The sequence below is a fragment of the Budorcas taxicolor genome, chromosome 2 (genome assembly GCF_023091745.1).
Source record: "Budorcas taxicolor isolate Tak-1 chromosome 2, Takin1.1, whole genome shotgun sequence".
Taxonomy (NCBI): domain Eukaryota; kingdom Metazoa; phylum Chordata; class Mammalia; order Artiodactyla; family Bovidae; genus Budorcas; species Budorcas taxicolor.
This window is the reverse complement of record NC_068911.1, coordinates 86,290,089-86,311,027: the sequence shown is the minus strand read 5'-3', so window position 1 is coordinate 86,311,027 and position 20,939 is coordinate 86,290,089. Positions and strand designations below refer to the sequence as shown.

The window sequence follows — 20,939 nt, the reverse complement described above, 5'->3', positions numbered from 1 at the left end:
GCAGGAATTTTTTTCTCAACTGGACCATCAACTACTTGGGGGTCCCTGAACAAGATATTTAAATACACTGCAGTTTAATTTGGTTGATCAAATCTGTAGGGATTTTAAAGCCCTAAACTATTACACTTCTAATAAAAATTGATTAGAGTCTGAAAATAAGATAAAGCTGATTATTATCTTGACAAACAGATGTTTTCCTCTTCTTCATTAAAACTAAAATTTAAGTGTGCAGTACTTGGTTAGTGCTGATACTATTCTAAGAGTACCACATACATTAACGTATATCCCCAACTTATAGATGATCAAATTAAAGTACAGAAAAGGGACTTGCTGAAGGTCACATGGTGGAATTGAGCTTCAAGTCTAGTCAGTGCAGATACAAAGTCCATACTCCTAAAACTAACTAGCTTCATCTTAGAGTCTCTTTTTACTGTGTAACTTCTTTTCATACACATAGTGGTTATACCAGCCCAGTGTAAAATACAGGCTATATCGTGTTATTGGTGAAAATGCATCATTCCACTTTAGCATTACTGAATAATCAAATGTATTATATCACAATTTCTTATGCCTTATGAAGTTCTGATGAAAATCTTCAGCATTTTTCCTTACTGTGTGTTGTTATAAAGCTTTATATCTTTATTTCTAAAATACTATCAAACTCAATCTCCAAAATTCTTACTAGATGATAAGGTCTTTAAATATTCTGGAATTCATGAAGCCATCTTTATTATCAATTTAGCAGATGTAAGCAAAGAATTTTCTTTTTTTTTTTCACAGTTTCAGAAATACAGTTGCAGGTAACTTTGACTTACAGTATGGACACAGGGATACATATTCTTTCTTATTTCACTTATTCAATAAATGTCTATTACTATTAAACCAACATATTAACTGTACTTATAGAAGTGGTAAGATGTTTATAGTAATAAATATAATACTCAATAAGAAGTGACAATTGCCTCAAGAGAAACAGTGCTATAGTACAAGGAAGAAGGGAAAGATGACAGCCAGATTGGAGGGAAGAGGTTTGTACCAAAGCCAGCCTGTATGGACTACATAAATTTTACATTGACCTGGAGCAGGTTTAAACATTTAAGGGGACTTTACAAAGGAAGATTTAAGTGGCAAATGGATGAACAGATGTACTAAGGTTTGAAAGTGTGAAGCATTTACTGCAAATAGCTAAACTTTTTGCATATGTACATGTTTAGTTGCTTCAGTCATGTCCAACTCTTTGTGACCTCATGGATTGTATCCCCCCAGGTTTCTTTGTCCATGGGTTTTTCCAGGCAAGGATACTGGAATGGGATGCATGCCCTCCTCCAGGGGATCTTCCTGATCCAGGGATCAATTGAACCCATGTTTCCTGTATCTCTTGCTTTGGCAGGCAGGTTCTTTACTACTAGTGCCACCTGGGAAGCCCACTAAACACTTTAAATACATAAAGATAGTTAAATGAAGGAGCTCATTGGGTAGCTCTAGATCACTGATAGCAAAATAATATAAAAATCTGAAAGTTTTTAAATACAGATTTTTGGAACATCTGGTTAATGTTTTAAGAGGAAATTTTATTTAGAGGAATTAATCAGGCTATGATTTGTAGAATACATTTTGGAAGTTGCAGACTGCAGAAGGAAGAACATTCCATAACAGTTAGAAATACGGATGAAAATTGGATAACAGGAATAAGTGTCAAAAAATACTTAAAAAGGAGGAAGTACGTGGGAAATGACTGAATGAGGCAAATGATCAAGGTGCTGAATGGTGATTCGATGAAATAAAATCTGATGAATAAAGTCTTAGGACTTTAGAAGGAAATAGAGGTCTTTGAAAGAGAAGCAGACATGGTAGCACTTTTTCTGTTATATACACTGAGCAGAGTCAGGAGGAGTTTTTTAAGAAAGCATCTAGTGAGTGATTGAAAGAGCACAACCAATGCAGAGGAGAGAAGAGACTACCTAGATGAAGAGTTAACCTCACAGAGGTGACGCTAAAGGCCTAAGACCAAGTAAAGAGTTTAGAAAGAGAAAAGGTCCTCTGAGAGACCCTTGAGAAGACTACATTTTGAGATCTGACATCCAGCAACGGAAAGGAAGGGGGCATCAATAAGTATCATACAATATTCAAATTGGTAGAAGGGGAAAACTCTCTAGAACAATGCAGTGGGAGTCAGAGGTGAAAAGAATTTCAAGCAAGGAGGCTGATAGATTGTGTTAAATGCTTTCAAAGGAAAGGCTATTGAAGTTCATAATCAATAGCCTCTTCCAGAAAGAAGTTATTGCAGAGATGGGAGCAAGATCCTGATTCTAGTTAGAAGGTCAGGAGGAGTTGAGGGAGTATATAAAAAGCATTCTTTCAATAAGGTCACCAGTGAAAGATATAGAAAATATATGTTCCTGGTTTAAGTGAGCAATAGAATGGAGTGAAGATGTAGTTTAGGACAGCACTTAATTGAGCAGTTTTGTTAGCTCAAAGGGATAATCTAAAAATCAAAGGCATGAAATACAGATGTAATAGTCAATGAACAGAGACTTCCCTGATGGCTCAGCCGGTGAAGAATCTGCCTGCAATGGAGAAGACCTGAGCTTGATCCCTGAGTTGGGAAGACCCCTTTGGGAAGGAAATGGCAACCCACTCCAGTATTCTTGCTTGGAGAATCCTATGGACAGAGAATCTCATGGATAGAGGGAGCTGGCAGGCTACAGTTCATGGAGTCACAAGGAGTTGGATGTGACTGAGCAACTCATTTTCAATAGTCAATGAACAGGTAGCTGAAAGATTGCAGGTATACCTTAGAGGTTGTGGGTTTGGTTCCAGGCTGCTGCAATAAAGTGAATATTGGGTTAAAGTGAGTAATACATTTTCTGGCTTCCTGGTGCATTTAAAAGTTACGTTTATATGCTGTAGTCTATTAAGTATGCAAGAGTATTGCATCTAAAACAATGTATATACCTTAGCTAAAAAATACTTGCTAAAAAATTCTGGTCTTGCCTGGATGTTGCTGTTGATGCCTGCTGACAAATCAGGGTGGGCTTACTAGAAAGCTGGTGTGATTGTAGAAATTTCTGAAGACAGTAGAGCTTACCACATAGATTGACTCTTCCTTTCACAAACTATTTCTCTGTAGCATGTAATGTTATTAGATAACATTTTATTTACAGAAATCCTTTCAAAATTGGAGTCAGTCCTCTCAAATCCTGTCACTGCTTTACCAACTAAGTTTGTGTAGTTTCTAAATCCTTTGTTGTCATTCCCCAGTTTTCACAGACTCTTCACCAGAAATAGATTCCATCTCAATGAACTTTCTCTGCTCATTAATAAGAAGCAATTCCACATCTGATCAAGTTTTGTTATGAGTTTGCAGCAGTTCAGGCACATCTTTAGGCTCCATCTCTAATTCTAGTTCTCTTGCTATTTCTACCACATCTGCAGTTGTATCCTGCACTGAAGTCTTGAACCCCTCAAAGTCATTCTTGAGGATTGCAATTAACTTGTTCCAAATTCCTATTAATATTGATATTATGACCTCTTCCCATGAAGTGTGAAGGTTCTTAATGGCATCTAGAAGGGTGAATCTTTTCCAGAAAATTTTCAATTGATTTTTCCCAGATCCATCAGAGGAATCACTACCAGTGACAACTACAACCTAATGAAATGTATTTCTTAAAGATTAAGACGTGAAAATCAAAAGTACTGCTTGATCCATGGGCTGCAGAATGGATGTTGTGTTAGCAGGCATGAGAACAATATTAATGTTGTTGTACGTCTCCATGAGAGCTCTATGGTGACCAGATGAATTGTCAATGAACAATAATATTTTGAAAGAAATCTTTTATTCTGAGCAGTAGGTCTCAATAGTGAGCTTAAAATATTCAGTAAACCATGTTGTAAATAGATGTGTTGTCATCCAGGCTTTGTTGCCCCCTTTACAGGTAACAGGTAGAGTAGATACAGCACAATTCTCAAGGGCTTTAGGGTTTTCAGAATGGCAAAGTAGCATTGGCTTCAACTTAAAGTCACCAGTTTCACTAGCCCCTGATAAGACTATCTATCCATTGAAGCTTTGAAACCCAAGCGTTGACTTCTCCTTTCTAGCTGTAGATGCTAAGATGGCATTTTCAGCCAACATAAGGCTGTTTAAACTACATGGAAAATCTGCTGTTAGTGTAGTGACCTTCCTTAATTATCTCAGCTAGAGTTCGTATAATTTAAAGCTTCTACATCAGCACTTGCCTCTTCTCTTTGATTTTTATATTATAGAGACAGCTCCTTTCCTTAAACTTTATAAAGTAACCTGTTCTAGCTTCTAAACTTTCTTTTTTCTGGCTTGATAAAAGTGAAGAGAGTTAGGGCCTTGCTCTAGATTAAGTTTTGATTAGGAAATGTAGCTGATTTGATTTCCTATGCAGACCACTCAAATTTTCTCCATATCAGCAATAAGACTGTCTTGTTTTCTTATTATTCATGGTTTACTAGAGAAGCACTTTTAATTTCCTTCAAGAAGTTTTTCTTTGTATTCACAACCTATTTATTTGGTACAAGAGACCTATCTTTAGGCCTATCTTAACTTTTATCACATCTTCCTCACTAAGCTGACTCATTTCTACTTGTTTATTTGAAGTGAGATATGTGTGACTTTTTCTTTCACTTGAACACTTAGAAATCATTGTAGGGATACCAGTTGGTCTCAGGGAATAGGGAGGCCCAAGGAGAAAAAGAGAAATAGAGGAAAAGTTGGATGGTATTGAAGTCAGGACACTAACAGCATTGATTGATTCTTGTTTATTCACTCAGTCATGTCCAACTCTTTGCAACCCCATGGACTGCAAAACACCAGTCTTCCCTGTTCTTCACCATCTCCCACAACTGCAGCAGGCCAGGCTTCCCTGTCCTTCACCATCTGTCAGAGTTTACTCAAACTCATATCTATTGAGTTGGTGATGCCATCCATCCATCTCGTCCTCTGTCATCCCCTTCTCCTACCTTCAATCTTTCCCAGCATCAGGGCCTTTTCTTATGAGTTGGCTCTTCACATCAGGTGGCAAAAGTATGTGGAGTTTCAGCATCAGTTCTTCCAATGAATATTCAGGGTTGAATTCCTTTAGGATTGATTGATTTGATCTCCTTTCAGTCCAAGGGAATTTCAAGAGTTTTCTCCAACACCACAGTTCAAAAGCATCAATTCTTAAGTGCTCAGCCTTCTTTATAGTCCATGAATAGTGGACTATAGGCTCCATGAATACTGGAAACACCATAGCTTTGACTATGTGGTACTTGTGGGAAAGTCTCTGCTTTTTAATATGCTGTCTAGGTTGCTCATAGCTTTTCTTCCAAGGAACATATGACTTTTAATTTCATGCCTGCAATAATCATCTGCAGTGCTTTTGGAGCCCAAGAAAATAAAGTCTGTCACTGTTTCCATTGTTTCTCCACCTATTTGCCATGAAGTGATAGGACCAGATGCCATGATCTTCATTTTTTGAATGTTGACTTTTAAGCCAGCTTTTTCACATTCTTGTTTCACCTTCATCAAGAGGCTCTTTAGTTCCTCTTTGCTTTCTGTGATAATGGTGGTGTCATCTGCATATCTGAGGTTATTGGTATTTTCCCTGGCTTTCTTGATTCCAGCTTCTACTTCATCCTGCCCAGCATTTCACATGATGTACCCTGCATAGAAGTTAAATAAACAGGGTGCAATATACAGCCTTGATGTATTCCTTTCCCAATTTGGAACCAGTCCGTTGTTCCGTGTCCTGTTCTAGCTGTTGCTTCTTGACCTGCACACAGGTTTCTCAGGAGGCAGGTAAGGTGTTCTGGTATTCCCATCTCTGTAAGAATTTTCCACAGTTTTTTTTGATCCACACAGTTAATAGCTTTGGCATAGTTAATGACCCAGAAGTAGATGTTTTTCTGGAATTCTTTTGCTTTTTCTATGATCCAAAGGGTGTTGGCAATTTGATCTGTGGTTCCTCTCCCTTTTCTAAATCCAGCTTGAATCCACTGGAAGTTTTTGGTTCATGAGCTTTTGAAGCCTAGTTTGGAGAATTTTGAGCATTACCTTGCTAGTGTGTGAAATGAGTGCAATTGTGTGGTAGTTTGAACATTCTTTGGCATTGCTTTTCTTTGAGATTGGAATCAAAACACTTTTTCCATTCCTGTGGCCACTGCTGAATTTTCCAAATTTGCTGGCATATTGAGTGCAGCACTTTCATTGCATCATCTTTTAGGATTTGAAATACCTCAGCTGGAATTCCATCATCTCTACTAGATTTATTCATAGTGGTGCTTCCTAAGGCCACTTGACGTAACACTCCAGGATGTCAGGCTCTAGGTGAGTGGTCACACCATCATGGTTATCTGGGTCATTAAGATCTTTTTTGTATAGTTCTGTGTATTCTTGCCACCTCTTCTTAATATTTTCTGCTTCTGTTAGGTCCATAACATTTCTGTCCTTTATTGTGTCCATCTTTGCATGAAATGTTGCTTTGTAGAGATCTCTAATTTTCTTAAGAGATCTCTAGTCTTTCCATTCTGTTGTTTTCCTCTATTTCTTTGTATTGTTTACTGAGGAAGCCTTTCTTATCTCTCCTTGCTATTCTTTGGAACTCTGCATTCAGATGGGTATATCTTTCCTTTTCTCCTTTGCCTTTGCTTCCCTTCTTTTCATGGCTATTTGTAAGGCCTCCTCAGACAACCATTTTGCCATTTTACATTTCTTTTTCTTGGAAATGGTCTTGATCACTGCCTCCTGTACAATGTCAGAACCTCTGTCCATAGTTCTTCAGGCACTCTGTCTATCAGATCTAATCCCTTGAATCTATTTGTCACTTCCACTGTATAATTGTAAAGGATTTCATTTAGGTCATACCTGAATGGTCTAGTGGTTTTCCCTACTTTCTTCAGTTTAAGTCTGAATTTTGCAATAAGGAGTTCATGACCCGAGCCACAGTCAGCTGCCAGTCTTGTTTTTGCTGACTGTATAGAGCGTCTCCATCTTTGGCTGCAAAGATTATAATCCATCTGATTTCAGTACTGACCATCTGGTGATGTCCATGTGTAGAGTTGTCTCTTGTGTTGTTGGAAGAAGGTGTTTGCTATGACCAGTGTGTTCCCTTGGCAAAAGTTTTTTAGCCTTTGCCCTGGTTCATTCCATACTCCAAGGCCAAATTTGCCTGTTACTCCAGGTGTTTCTTGACTTCCTTACTTTTGCATTTCAGTCCCCTATAATGAAAAGGACATCTTTTTTGGTGTTAGCTCTAGAAGGTCTTGTAGGTCTTCATTAATTGATTAAGTTGCCTGTTTTATAAGGGCGTGGTTCATGGTGCCCAAACTACAATAGTAATGTCAAAGATAACTGATTACAGATCAGCGTACTAAATATAAAAATAATTTAAATGTTTGAAATACTATGAATTTACCAAAATTGACCCAGAGACATGGTGTAGGCAAATGCTCTTGGAAAAATGACACCAGTAAGGGCTTCCTTTGTGGCTCAGTCAGTAAAGAATCCACCTGCAATATATTGACCTGGTTGGGAAGATCCCCTGGAGGAGGGCATGGCAGCCCACTCGAGTATTCTTTCCTGGAGAATCCCCATAGACAGAAGAGCCTGGTGGGCTACAGTCCATTGTGTCACCAAGTGTCAGACACAACTGAGCAACTAAGCACAGACTTGACTCAGAGTTGCCATAAATCTTCCATTTGTAAAATACACAATATTGTTGAAGCTCAGACAATCAATGTGTGATTTAAAAAGAAAACAAAAAGAAAAAGTGTGCGTATAGTCAGAAAAGAGCTGACTGAGGCAAAAGAATGAATACTATTCCACATTCAGAGGAGAGAAGACATCCCCCCACGCCCCATCGAGACAAGAAGAAGGAAGAGGCCCTGAGAAACACACAAGATTAACATAAAGATTGAGAGAGGTTAGAGTTCATGACTGAGAGAGTTTAGAATTTATGCATTGCCTTAATCTTCAGTTTTTTGAGAAGAGTCTGAAACTTTTGTGGAAGATGCATATAAGATGAGACAAAGTAAATAAGTAAACAGATAAAAGGATTGTTAGCCATTCATGGCCTGAGCAGACAGTCAATAACATGGATTTTATCATGACCAGATGACCTCAGCCTATTGCTATTTCAATGATTCTCGAGGTTTTAGGAACAGAAATGGATGAGGAATGGTAAGTTTACCCAAGAACTAATATTTCTTGTTGTTGTTCAGGCACTCGGTCCTGAATGACTCCTTCTGACCCCATGGACTGCAGCAGGCCAGACTTCCCTGTCCTTCACCATCTCCCGGAGTTTGCTTAAACTCAAGTCCATTGAGTCAGTGATGCCATCCAACCATCTCGTCCTCTGTCATCCCCTTCTCCTCCCACCTTCTATCTTTCCCAGCATCAGGGTCTTTTCTAATCAGTCAGCTCTTCTCATCAAGTGGCCAAAGTATTGGAGCTTCCGCTTCAGCATCAGTCCTTCCAATGAATATTCAGGACTGCTTCCCTTTAGGATTGACTGGTTTGATCTTGCAGTCCAAGGGACTCTCAAGAGTCTTCACCAACACCATAATTCAAAAACATCAGTTCTTCAGTGCTCAGCCTTCTTTATGGTCCAACTCTCACATCCATAGATGACTACTGGAAAAACCATAGCTTTGACTATACAGACCTTTGTCTGTATAATATGAATATTTATAAAAAGAATGTAGTCAGGCAAGGAGAGAGAACCTAGTGTGCTCAGCTAGGTGTTTACTGACATAGTAGGATCTCGGAGAGTGGGTGGGAGGAGGGAAGTATATGATTTGTAAAGGGAGATAGTCTGTGAGAATATGGAGTAGCTAAAGAACCATATCATCAAAGGGACTTCCATAGGATTTAAATAGGAAGCATTAAAAAATTGAAGCTTGTATTTAGTGCAGCAGATTTCAAAGTTCAGCATCTTGGATCTGAAGTGTTTTTAGATGATTTTGCAATCCAAAATGAGAGCATGTATATGGGGAGCCAAAATTAATTGAAGGACACTTAAGACTTTTGTTAGAATGATTAACATTAGCCACTATAAAGATTTATTACCAATCCTTATTAACTATTTATAATGTGCCAGACACTATGTTAAGTACTTTAGTTCTATTTACTCAGTTCATCTTCACCTACTTGCTGTGTGGTAGGTAATATTCACAGCCATTTGGCTGATTACTTTCCCCCCCAATATAATTGATTGAATTGTTTGGTGTGACATTGTAGAGATGCTTAAAAAGATCATCTTAGCTAACTCAACTATAATCAAGGTTTTATATTTTCTAAATACCCTGAACACTTAAGGTCTGCACAGGTGTATGTAAATAGTTCATGGGCGACATTACAGAGCAGTTAACTTAGAATAGAACATGCTACATAGCACTGGCTATGGCTGTAGATATTATTTAAGGCAGAATAATATCTCTGAACTGTTTGAGAGAGCTAACTGCTATTTCAAATACACAGAAAAAAAAAAGTCCTAGTAGGATCCATCTTCAGAAAATACAAGATTTTTTTTTTGAGCAATTGCAAATTTTTAAAAGATTTTGTTACTTTAAAAGTGAAACTTTTTTGAGCCATTCTTATGGTTAAAATGTAATTTATTGTTGCCATTTATTATATATTTCTCACATATTTGTAGGAATCATCACCAACTATAAGATGAAATTCAATACATGTATTTAAGTTAAATGCATTTGTTCTTTACTAGTAAATATACAAGTGAATGGGCACTCTGAACTGATCATTAAAAATGCACCATTTAACATTCTTAAGCACTTAGTTACATTATAATAGGATAATTGCAGCAATTTCTGTTCCTCATTTCATTAAATAGACTATTCAGCAGTGCGGTACCTTACATAGTTATTTCCACGGGCTTCAAAAACCCCAGTCATGTGAGGGTCATGGCTACTTCATAATTGGCATCTGCTTAGCTTTGTTACTGTTTCTCATTACAACTCAGTAGGTCAATGACACTGTTCGTGATAGGAACCCAGCAAGACTAGAAGCAATAAAACAGGTCAGACCAAGTGAGGCTCTGCTGCTGCAACTGAGGGACAGTTAGTTGCCTGAGTGTAAAACAGTGATAGCACTGGGAGAAACAGAGAACTCTGTGATATGGTAGGTATCCAAGTACAATATTATATTGAGGTTTTTCAATGAAATACACTGTTCAGTTAGAGGACATGAGCACATCCTGTGGCAGAAGAGGACATAATTTTGAGAAAAAACTGAGTTTTCTAACAATCTCAAACTGCCATTGAATAACACAGAGGTTAATCTGAGTATACTTTATACCAGGCCCTTGGTATCCAAGGTTCCTCCACATCAGATGACTCACCCAACACTGGATTGTGTAGAAGTGTGGCATTTACTGTTTAAAATATTTGCATATAAGTGGACCCAAGCAGTTCAAACCCACATTGTTCAAGTGTCAAGTGTACCTGAATGAACATCCTAAATCTAAGTTACTAGATCAGTGTTTCCGATCTAGTAAATTTAGCAGCACAGTAGAATCACTTAGGACCTTTACACAGTATTGAAGATCTGGACCCATTCCCGGCCAATTAAATCTAAACCTGAGAGGATTACTCAAACATGGAAGTGTAGTTTTTTCAGGGTGTGTCAAGTGCTGCTAATGTGCTATGAAGCTTGAAAATCTCTATTCAGAAATAATCATTGGTTTATAAATAGATTCATTTGTGAACTAGAACTTTCTTTTTCAGTTTCAATGTATACTGCTTTTACAGAAAGACATTGTGTAGGTCACTGATTTTAATTAATCTTTTAAGATCAATAATTATTCCTTGTGAAAGTTAGCACCTGCTTTCTTAGTTTCTACAGAGAAAGTTTGAATGTGAGAACCAAAATCATTTATTCCTAGTAAAAAGCTTTGGATCTATGCCAAATGTCCTTCTAAACCCATGAACAGTATACAGGATTTGTTTGTCTATAGGGTTATATGATTCATTTTATCATTTTAATTAGGTAAAACAATTAGCTGTAGACAATTAGATGTGAAGCTATTATGATACTTATGTAACTATTATTAGATACTTAATGCCTATAAATATTTCACAGCACTTATTTTTCCTATTCAAATAGATTGTAGATCTTTTCATAGAGAAACCATTTCCATAAGTTTCTGGAGTTCATATTAAAATAATTTATAATTAGGTGACAGGATCACAACTAGAAGTTTCATGACTAGTTCAGCTCTTTAAGGATAGTGATAAGAACACAGATTTCTCTTCACTATGCCTTTCACACAGTATGTATATGCCCCTGTCTTAAATGGCCAGTGTTCCTTATATCTATTTGATCACCCATAAGAAAAACTATAGGCTAATCTAAGTTTAGTTTTACAGAAAATGTGAAATAAAATGCTGTTTATTAATTTTAAAACCTCTTATAATTTGGCTTTATGTTTCCAGTTTGAAATTTTTAAGTATACTGCTTTTTATTTAAAATGTTTTAGAAATACTTGCTATGGTCTCATTAAAGTCCACATATTGTTTTCAAAAGATATTCTTTTGTTTTTGTTTTTTTTCAACTAGGACCCCAACTATGGCTGGTGGCCTATTTTCTATTGACAGAAACTACTTTGAAGAGATAGGAACTTACGATGCAGGAATGGATATCTGGGGTGGAGAGAATCTTGAAATGTCTTTTAGGGTAATTTCATTTTACTTTACTTTTTGACTCTGAACATACTATGCTGTAGCATGCATAATTTACTGTCAGATCTTTTTTGTGAAGTGATACAAATTACTGATCAGTTGGTCATTTTAATACTTGTTTAGAAGCTAGAGTCTTTTTGCATGCAATATTTACCATTAAATGGGAAATTAGAGGCATTTTTAAAATTTTCAAAGTAATTCTTGTATACATAGTTCAAAGGTATTAGCGCTTTTAGTTTTTTAATTAAAGAAGGGCTTTATTTTTGAAATAAAACATTACCCTAAAGATCACTTGGTGTTTTTGAACTGAAACTTGAAAGTGTTATGAAATATGTATTTATAAGTGCTGCTTGAGGTTATTCTCAAATACCTTTAAGAGTAACCTGTGTTCAAAGGCATTCTGGATAATTCAAGTAGCATGACTTTTCACAATCATAGACATTATTGTTTGATGAATGAGTTGTATGCAAATGTACTTTTTAAATGGCCTTCCAAGTAAACAAAAATTAAGAATTAATCCATCATATATCTGATACTAGGAAATATATTAATAATTTTAATGTTGCATTTGAAAATTTTAAATACAAACGCATAAGTGTTCCTTCTTACTAAGAAATCATGAGGAATAACATACTGTTTTTTTCTTCAAACCACATTCAATATCATTTAAAAATTAGTTAAATTAGTAATACTGTTGTTTTTTCCTTTCTATAATTTGACATGTTATTTGAAACACTATTGTTTTGCTGCATTATTTGTACAACAAAATTATTAGTTTAGATATATTTATCTATGAAGTTCAAGAGTTATGCCTTTTAATTTCTCATTTAGAAAGTAAGCTTTCTCATTCACAAATATAAATATATTTGATGTTATGTAAGCAAATGTCAAAATCTGAGAATAAGTATTAGTTTGAGTTTATAAAATGTGAAATTCAATGGATCTTGAATAATATGGATTATTTTAGAAGCACTAGGATGTCTTTGTTATACAACTTTTTGCTGATAAATCTTCCTTACAGTCCAGTGTCTGAGATCATTAGTTAATGGAATTTTATTCTTTCTATATTTGTTTATATATTTATAGTCCAGTGGAACTTGCCCCACAAGGCTTAATAGCATACTTAGGAATGTCTTCTTCCTGTCAAGTATGTGATTCATCTTTGCACAACCTTTGGAACATTTGGAGACCCGAATTTTTTACTCAGTGTAGTTCTCAAAGTACAGAATGTAAAAGCTAACAGTTAAAAAAGAAAGAGGAAAATAGATGGAAGGAAGGGAGTTAGAAAGGAAAGAAAGTATATTCAAAAGATTAAAAACAGTTTTCTCATATCCTTAGACTTAATGAAGAGAGTATTTTGAACATTAATTAACCAATATTCTTGAATGCTGTGGTTGAAATTCATAAGGAAAAAAACCAACATAGCAACATTAGTAATATCTAGTGATCCTGTTGCTCATCTTTTTCCCCTTCTTTTCTACCCATCTTATTCACCTTCTTTCTGCTCACCTGTTAAGCTTGATTCTCTGTCAATAGACTCTCCTTACCTTCATCACAGAGCTCTCAGAAATGGATGGGCGATCTTTACCTAACTGATTGAAAGATGCGTTAGGGAAGAAACTACTTAGGAAAGAATTTAGTGGAATAATATGATACATCTTCTTTGTAATAAATGAAGTACTCATAAGCGAATGTTCTTTGAATGTTTAAAACATTCATTGTCTTTAGTTTCCGTATATTATCAGCAGAAACAAAGTGTGTATTTTGCTCTTTATTAATCTCTTGATTTGTGTTTTACTTTTCTTTGTGTGACATGGATGTGTGTTTATTTAATAGTTGGTACCGTGGCTGAGGAAGATGTTGAATAAGAGAAAATGCTAGAACAATATATTAGCAAAGGGATGACACTCTCCTTTAGATTAATTTTATAAAAAGATGTGTGACTTAATGAAATGAGAATATGTTAGGGATTCATATTCAGAAGATCTGTGTCTAATATCCAGTTTAATTATTATACAGCAAACATACAGAACATGTAGTATATTTACTACACTTTACAGATACTGAGGCTGCAAAAATGAATAAGGCCTGGTGCTTTTACTCTCATAGGCCTTTCCAGATGGTTCAACCCATCTGCCAGTGCAGGAGACATGAGACTTAGGTTCAGTCCCTGTGTCAGGAAGATCCCCTGGAGAAGGGCATGGACAACCACTCCAGTATTCTTGCCTGGCAGGCTACAGTCCATGGGGCTGCAAAGAGTCAGACACAACTGAAGCAAGATAACACACTTTTACTCTCAAAGAAGCAATACATAGGCATTATTGTCAGTAAAATGTAGTAGATTTTTGTTTTATACATAAGGTTTTCTTGTCACTGTCTTGTTAGTATAGGAAAAATTTTTTTGTGTAGTCACTTCAATTCAGTTCAGTCTCTCAGTTGTGTCGACTCTGTGATCCCATGAATCGCAGGACACCAGGCCTCCCTGTCCATCACCAATTCCCGGAGTTCACTCACACTCACATCCATCGAGTCATTGATGCCATCCAGCCATCTCATCCTCTGTCATCCCCTTTTCCTCCTGCCCCCAATCCCTCCCAGCATCAGAGTCTTTTCCAATGAGTCAACTTTTTGCATGAGGTGGCCAAAGTACTGGAGTTTCAGCTTCAGCATCATTCCTTCCAAAGAACACCCAGGGCTGATCTCCTTTTGAATGGTCTGGTTGGATCTCCTAGCAGTCCAAGGGACTCTCAAGAGTCTTCTCCAACACCACAGTTCAAAAGCATCAATTCATGTCTAAATCTTCGCAACCCCATGGACTGGAGTCCGTCAGACTCCTCTGTCCATGGGATTTCCCAGACAGGAATACTGGAGTTGTCATTTCCTTCTCCAGGGGATCTTCCTGACCCAGGGATCAAATTCCTGTCTCCTGCATTGCAGGCAAGTTCTTTACCATTAAACCACCTGTGGAGGCCATATATAGACAATTATTTAATATCAACTGTGAAAAGGTGATTATAATAATAGTAAAGATGGAAAAAGTGAAGAAGAACCAAAGAGCCTCTTGATGAAATTGAAAGAGGAGAGTGAAAAAGTTGGCTTAAAGCTCAACATTCAGAAAACGAAGATCATGGCATCTGGTCCCATCACTTCATGGGAAATAGATGGGGAAACAGTGGCTGACTCTATTTTTTGGGCTCCAAAATCACTGCAGATGGTGACTGCAGCCGTGAAATTAAAAGACGCTTATTCCTTAGAAGGAAAGTTATAACCAACCTAGACGGCATATTAAAAAGCAGAGACATTACTTTGTCAACAAAGGTCCATCTAGTCAAGGCTATGGTTTTTCCAGTATTCATGTACGGATGTGAGAGTTTGACTATAAAGAAAGCTGAGCGCCAAAGAATTGATGCTTTTGAACTGTGGTGTTGGAGTAGACTCTTGAGAGTCCCTTGAATTGCAAGGAGATCCAACCAGTCCACCCTAAAGGAGATCAGTTCTGGGTGTTCATTGGAAGGACTGATGTTGAAGCTGAAACTTCAATACTTTGGCCACCTGATGTAAAGTGCTGACTCATTTGAAAAGACCCTGATGCTGGGAAAGATTGAGGGCAGGAGCAGGAGGGGACGACAGAGGATGAGATGGCTGGATGGCATCACCAACTCAAAGGACATGAGTTTGGGTCAACTCCAGGAGTTGGTGATGGACAGGGAGTCCTGGCATGCTGTGGTTCATGGGGTCCAAAGAGTTGGACATGACTGAACAACTGAACTGAACTGAAAGATATAGTTGTCTTATAAAGCTCTGGTCTATGTAGACTTGAGGATGAAAAACCAAGAAGTATTAAATGCCTGCAAAATATTTTTATTCTGGCTGATTTATAGATATTTAAGTCAATCCAAAGGTATATCCTTTAGGGGATTTATTTATAACAGTATCACTTGATCTTTGATGCCCAAAGTATTGTAAATACTGACAGACTTTGAATATCTGATCAAAATGATAGACCTTCCAAGAAAGAAGCATCTAGTCTCCTGTAACCATAGGTTTAAATACAGTTTCAAAGCATTGGAAAAAACACTTGAAGTCTCTGGATAAAAGTTCTTGCCATAAAATAATAGTGACTTCTAATATGTATGGAACTAGTAAGTAGAATAGTTGAAAATTGAACCCCAGAATTCTGAGACCAGTGACTGTGCTGCTGATTTCTATAGCACTATTGTCCCTAATCAGATTCATCCCTCCATAACATGACAATGCCCCAAACAGTGGTATCATCAGGAGAAAGAGGAGAAGTTAATATATAAATGCAATCTTCTTCCAGAATTCTGAGAAAGTGGCCTCATCTAGTGATTTAATCTTTATCTAATAGGCTGTAGCCTCCTATGCATAATACACGTCCAGTGAAAATACGTACAAGCAGATCCAAGTGCTCGTGAAAAATTAGTCTCAGATACTATTTTCCATTTCATTACACAACAATCATCAAAATAAAAGTCCTAAAATATAAATGTTGATTTTTTACTGATATTTATTTCCTGCTCAATAGGTGCAGGGCATAGAGTTGTGAATAAAATAGACAAAAATGTGTGTCCTATGGAACTTATATTTTAGGGAAGGATACAGACAGTGAACAAGAGAAATAAAAAATGTTACAATGTTAGTGATAGTGTTTAAGAGAAAAAAACTAAGGAAGGGAAGAGGCATATGAAGCAGCAGATGTTGGAAATTCTTAGTGGTTGAAATTCTAGATAGGAGGAACTCAGAAATGAATATCCATGTAAAATAGTTTATGACTAAATTAACCTAGTATAATATGAATTTATTATCAAAGGTGTCATCTATCTTTAAATAATATCCCTGATGGCAGCATCAGTACCATCCAAAAAGCATCACCACCAAAAGTCCTTGCCTTGCATGAGGCACTAGCACAAGGGCAGTATTTCTAAAAGCACACAATATATGAGATAATCTGCATTGTAGAACCAATTGAATTGTAAAAAGTCAGAAGGCAGCAAAGGACTCAGAAGAGTGTCCCCCTGCCCTGAAATGTGGTGGTTGTGGTTTAGTCGCTAAGTCAGGTCTGACTCTTATGACCCCATGGACTGTAGCCTGCCAGGCTCCTCTGTCCATGGGATTTTTCTAGGCAAGAATAGTGGAGTGGGTTGCCATTTCCTCCTCCAGGGGATCTTCTCAAGCTAGGAATTGAATCCACGTCTCCTGCATTGCAGGCAGATTCTTTACCAACTGAGCTACAAGGGAAGGTTACCAGTATGGTCTGGAAGGAGGCATTGCGGGTTCAAGACCAAGGCTCTAGCACCTATTATCTGTGTGAGGGTAAGGCATCAGGTCTCCTAAGCTCTAGTTTGTCCATATATGTAAGAAAGATTACATCACTTTTTTGATTTGTTCTAGCCCACTCCAGTACTCTTGCCTAGAAAATCCCATGGACGGAGGAGCCTGGAAGGCTGCAGTCCATGGGGTCACTGAGGGTCAGACGCGACTGAGTGACTTCACTTTCACTTTTCACTTTCATGCATTGGAGAAGGAAATGGCAACCCACTCCAGTGTTCTTGCCTGGAGAATCCCAGGGTTGGAGGAGCCTGGTGGGCTGCCATCTATGGGGTCTCACAGAGTCGAACACGACTGAAGCGACTTAGCAGCAGCAGCAGCAGGGGACTATTAAATGCGATGGTGTACATAGTGCTGATCACCCCCATTTGTCACACATAAATTGTGTCATAGGTGGCAGGTGTTATTGTTTTAATGGTCTATGCTGTGTGGTTTTGAACAACTCATGACACTAGTCAGCATCACTTAATTTGTCAACTTAAAAATATGCACAACATGAGAGTTGTGAGTTAAGTTTTATTTGGGACAAAATGAGGACTGAGCATGGGAGACAGCACCTCAGATAGCTTTGAGAAACTGTTCCAAAGAGGCAGGGGGGAAAGGTCAGTCGGTATATATGTGCTTTTGGTAAAGGGGGAATACATGGAATCAAATACATATTTTTCTAGAAACTTTCTACTGATCTTGTGAAGCTTCTGCTAGTCACAAGAAACAGCTATTACCATTAAGGATTTTAGTTCTTTTCTAGATATGAGGAGATAAAAAAATGGGCATATAAAATCGACCTAAAAATACATATCTAAAGACCTGACCTGCTAGTTTTCCTGGAGCACAAAGTGTCTCATTTTTGCTCTCCACCCTGAACTCCTTCAGGAGATGTTGGAGATCGGCAATTGCAGCAGCACATAATTTAATCCTTGTAGAGGAAGATGGCAAGTGCCCATGTGTGTGCTAAGTTGCTTCAGTCATGTCCAACTCTTACAGCCACATGGCACTGTAGCTCACCAGGCTCCTCTGTCCATGGGAATTCTCCCAGTAAGAGTACTGGAGTGGGTTGCCATTTCCTACTCCAAGGGATCTTCCCAACCTAGGGATTGAACCTGCGTCTCTTAACGTTTCCTGCATTGACAAGTGGGTACCCATGGCAAGTTCCAATTTGTAGTTGACAAGTCCAGTGTATGTTAAATATACTTCAGTAAAGTTGATAAGTATTAAAGCATGCACATGTGCACACACACACAAACACACACACACACACAGAGAAAAAGAGAAACATCTTCCAAAGAGAAACAAATGAAGAAAAAATGTAACTGATGATATCCAGTCAGCTATAGACTTCTACAGTCTAGCTGGGATTCTCATTGTATCTTAGCCTAGTTTCTTTTTACATACCCTAAGTATGATTCTAACCATCTACCTCTCAGGACAACTATGTAGGTTAAATAAGACAATACTTATTGAATTTTTTATGAACTGTATGATACTATGGAAATTTTCATTTTATTATTATCACTACCCTTAAAAATAAGCTCTTTTGACAACAATCAGTAGTTTAATTAACAGAATGGGATTTACTTCAAATGCCCCAATTTTCTTTTCTTCTAGATCACTATAAAAGTAGCAATATATTTATCTGAAGAACATGTTTCATGATGTGAAGTCCATTTATATCAAAATTTCACAAGCAATGAAGTAGAAAAGAAACTTGAGTTGACATAATATATAATGGAAAAATGAAAGGCAGAGGTTCTTATTGAACAGAATAGCTTGGTAAATGAGGTGAAAAGTTTGTAAACATTTTGGGGATTGTAGTACTAAGGTTTGTGATATTATTCAAAGTAATGAATTTTCTTAAAAAATCCATGCAAATATAATTTTTACAACTGAAAATGTCAATCATAATAATTTATTAAATAGAAATAAATTTTGACAAAAGTCTAGTTGAGTTATATCTGTTAGAACCGTTTGCTTTATTTAAATTTAATTCATGTAAATTTGAGCATATTGGATTGTCTGTCAGTATGTAAAACTTGACTGTTTTTGTTTTATTTGGCTAGTCATAGAAACCAGACTATAATAGAAATCTTTTAACTAAATTAACTTAATCTAAGTTCATGTGTTATCACCAATTTTGGTGAAGATGGTTTTGTAGAACACTTTTATTTAAACATTATAAAGTACTGCCTTAATATTAACATAGAAACTTCTTAACCTCTTTCCCTACCCCGGATATATTGGCAAAAATTGTATCTATTTGAGTTTTACAACATGATGCTATACATACATGATGTGGGAAATGATTAACACAATCAAGCTAACTAACATATTCATAACCTCACATAGTTAAGATCTACTATTAACAAATATCAGGTATGTAACAGAGAATTATTAACTATAGTCACCAAACTTGTACATTAGATGTTAGAACTTATAATTGAAGGTTTGTATATTATTAGCCTCTTTTAAAGTCTAAGTGGTCATAAACAGACATAAAAGTCTAAAAGATTTTGTTCATGTATACCTCCATAAAGAATATAAACCACTAGCAATTATTTAGTCCAGAAAACTACTCTAAAGTTATCTTTCTGGTGCAGGATAAACCTTAAACATGCTGCAGATGGCTTACAATTTTTACTTCTGTGCTTATGAGATTTTCTGGCATTTTGGCCACCATTCTAACTTAAACAGTTGTTTGAACATATCTCTTCAGTCTCTTTATTGTTTGTTTAATTGAAATTATAGAAAAGATACTTTTAGGTAAGGGGTAGCTAAGACATTGTTTCTAGAGACTGTATTACATCTATTATATATATTTCAGAACATTGGGTCAATAGGATGATACAATATTTAATTTAGATACATATAGAAAACTCTATTTTCTAAAATAAATGTGTTAGAATTTTATTTTGAATGTTAGCCATAATGCATACTTGATTTCCTTGCTCCTTTAGAAAACACAAGTGAACCACAGGAAAATTAGATATATATGGAATTTAGAAAGATGGTAATGATAACCCTGTATGCGAGACAGCAAAAGAGAAACTTTAGGATAATGTTAGAAAATGTTAGCAGAACTTGTTTTGCTTTTAAAGTTATAATACCCTAAGGCTTGGTCATTTTGATAACTATAATTCTTCATTTGAACTTTCTAGTTCACAAAAGCAAAATATGAGAATAGATATTATATTGGATAGTCATCCATGTAATGTTTAACCTCAGAAACATATGCTACATTGAGATGTACTTTGTTTTAGAAATATAAATCATTGTAGGGGACTTAGGTACACTAGAATTTGATATTAATCTCTGGTTCTCTTTTATAGGGCTTCCCTTGTGGCTCAGCTAGTAAAGAACCCGCCTGCAATGCAGGAGACTTGGGTTCAATTCATGGGTTGGGAAGATCCCCTGGAGAAGGGAAAGGCCACCCACCCCAGTATCCTGGTCTGGAGAATTCCATGAACTGTATAGTCCTTGGGGTCACAAAGAGTCGGACACTACTGAGCGACTTTGGCTGACTTTTCCCTTTTATAGTCACTTAGTTATCTCTAAAAGTGATTTTTTTATAAAAAAAAATTTTTTGGAGGTAATAGTACCACTCACAGTTTAGTGCCTTCTTGAACTGATGACATTCACTGCTTCTTTTTTGTGACCTGAATTCTTATCATGAGAGTGTTTCTCTGATAATGTAAATGTACACTGTATTTGTCAGCCTGCATATATAGGCATCTGAAATTCACTTATTCTGTTTGCTCTGTTTATTTTATCCATCTATCATCTATCTACTTGTATAAATTTATGTATATGTGAGTCTGAGTGCAAATATTTAAATATTCATGAAGACCCAGATATGTTAGTTGTAGTTAATATAAAGTAGATAGTATAATAATAAA

At 36.6% G+C, this 20,939-nt stretch overlaps 1 protein-coding gene across 1 annotated transcript in view; it reads left to right on the top strand.

Annotated features, from left to right (window-relative positions):
- The window catches only part of GALNT13 (polypeptide N-acetylgalactosaminyltransferase 13), a 572,168-nt gene that overhangs the window by 353,672 nt on the left and 197,557 nt on the right, over positions 1-20,939 (top strand). The window contains exon 6 of the mRNA XM_052664343.1: positions 11,578-11,695. Coding sequence (XP_052520303.1) covers positions 11,578-11,695 — 118 coding nt within the window. The remainder of the gene's footprint in view (positions 1-11,577; positions 11,696-20,939) is intronic.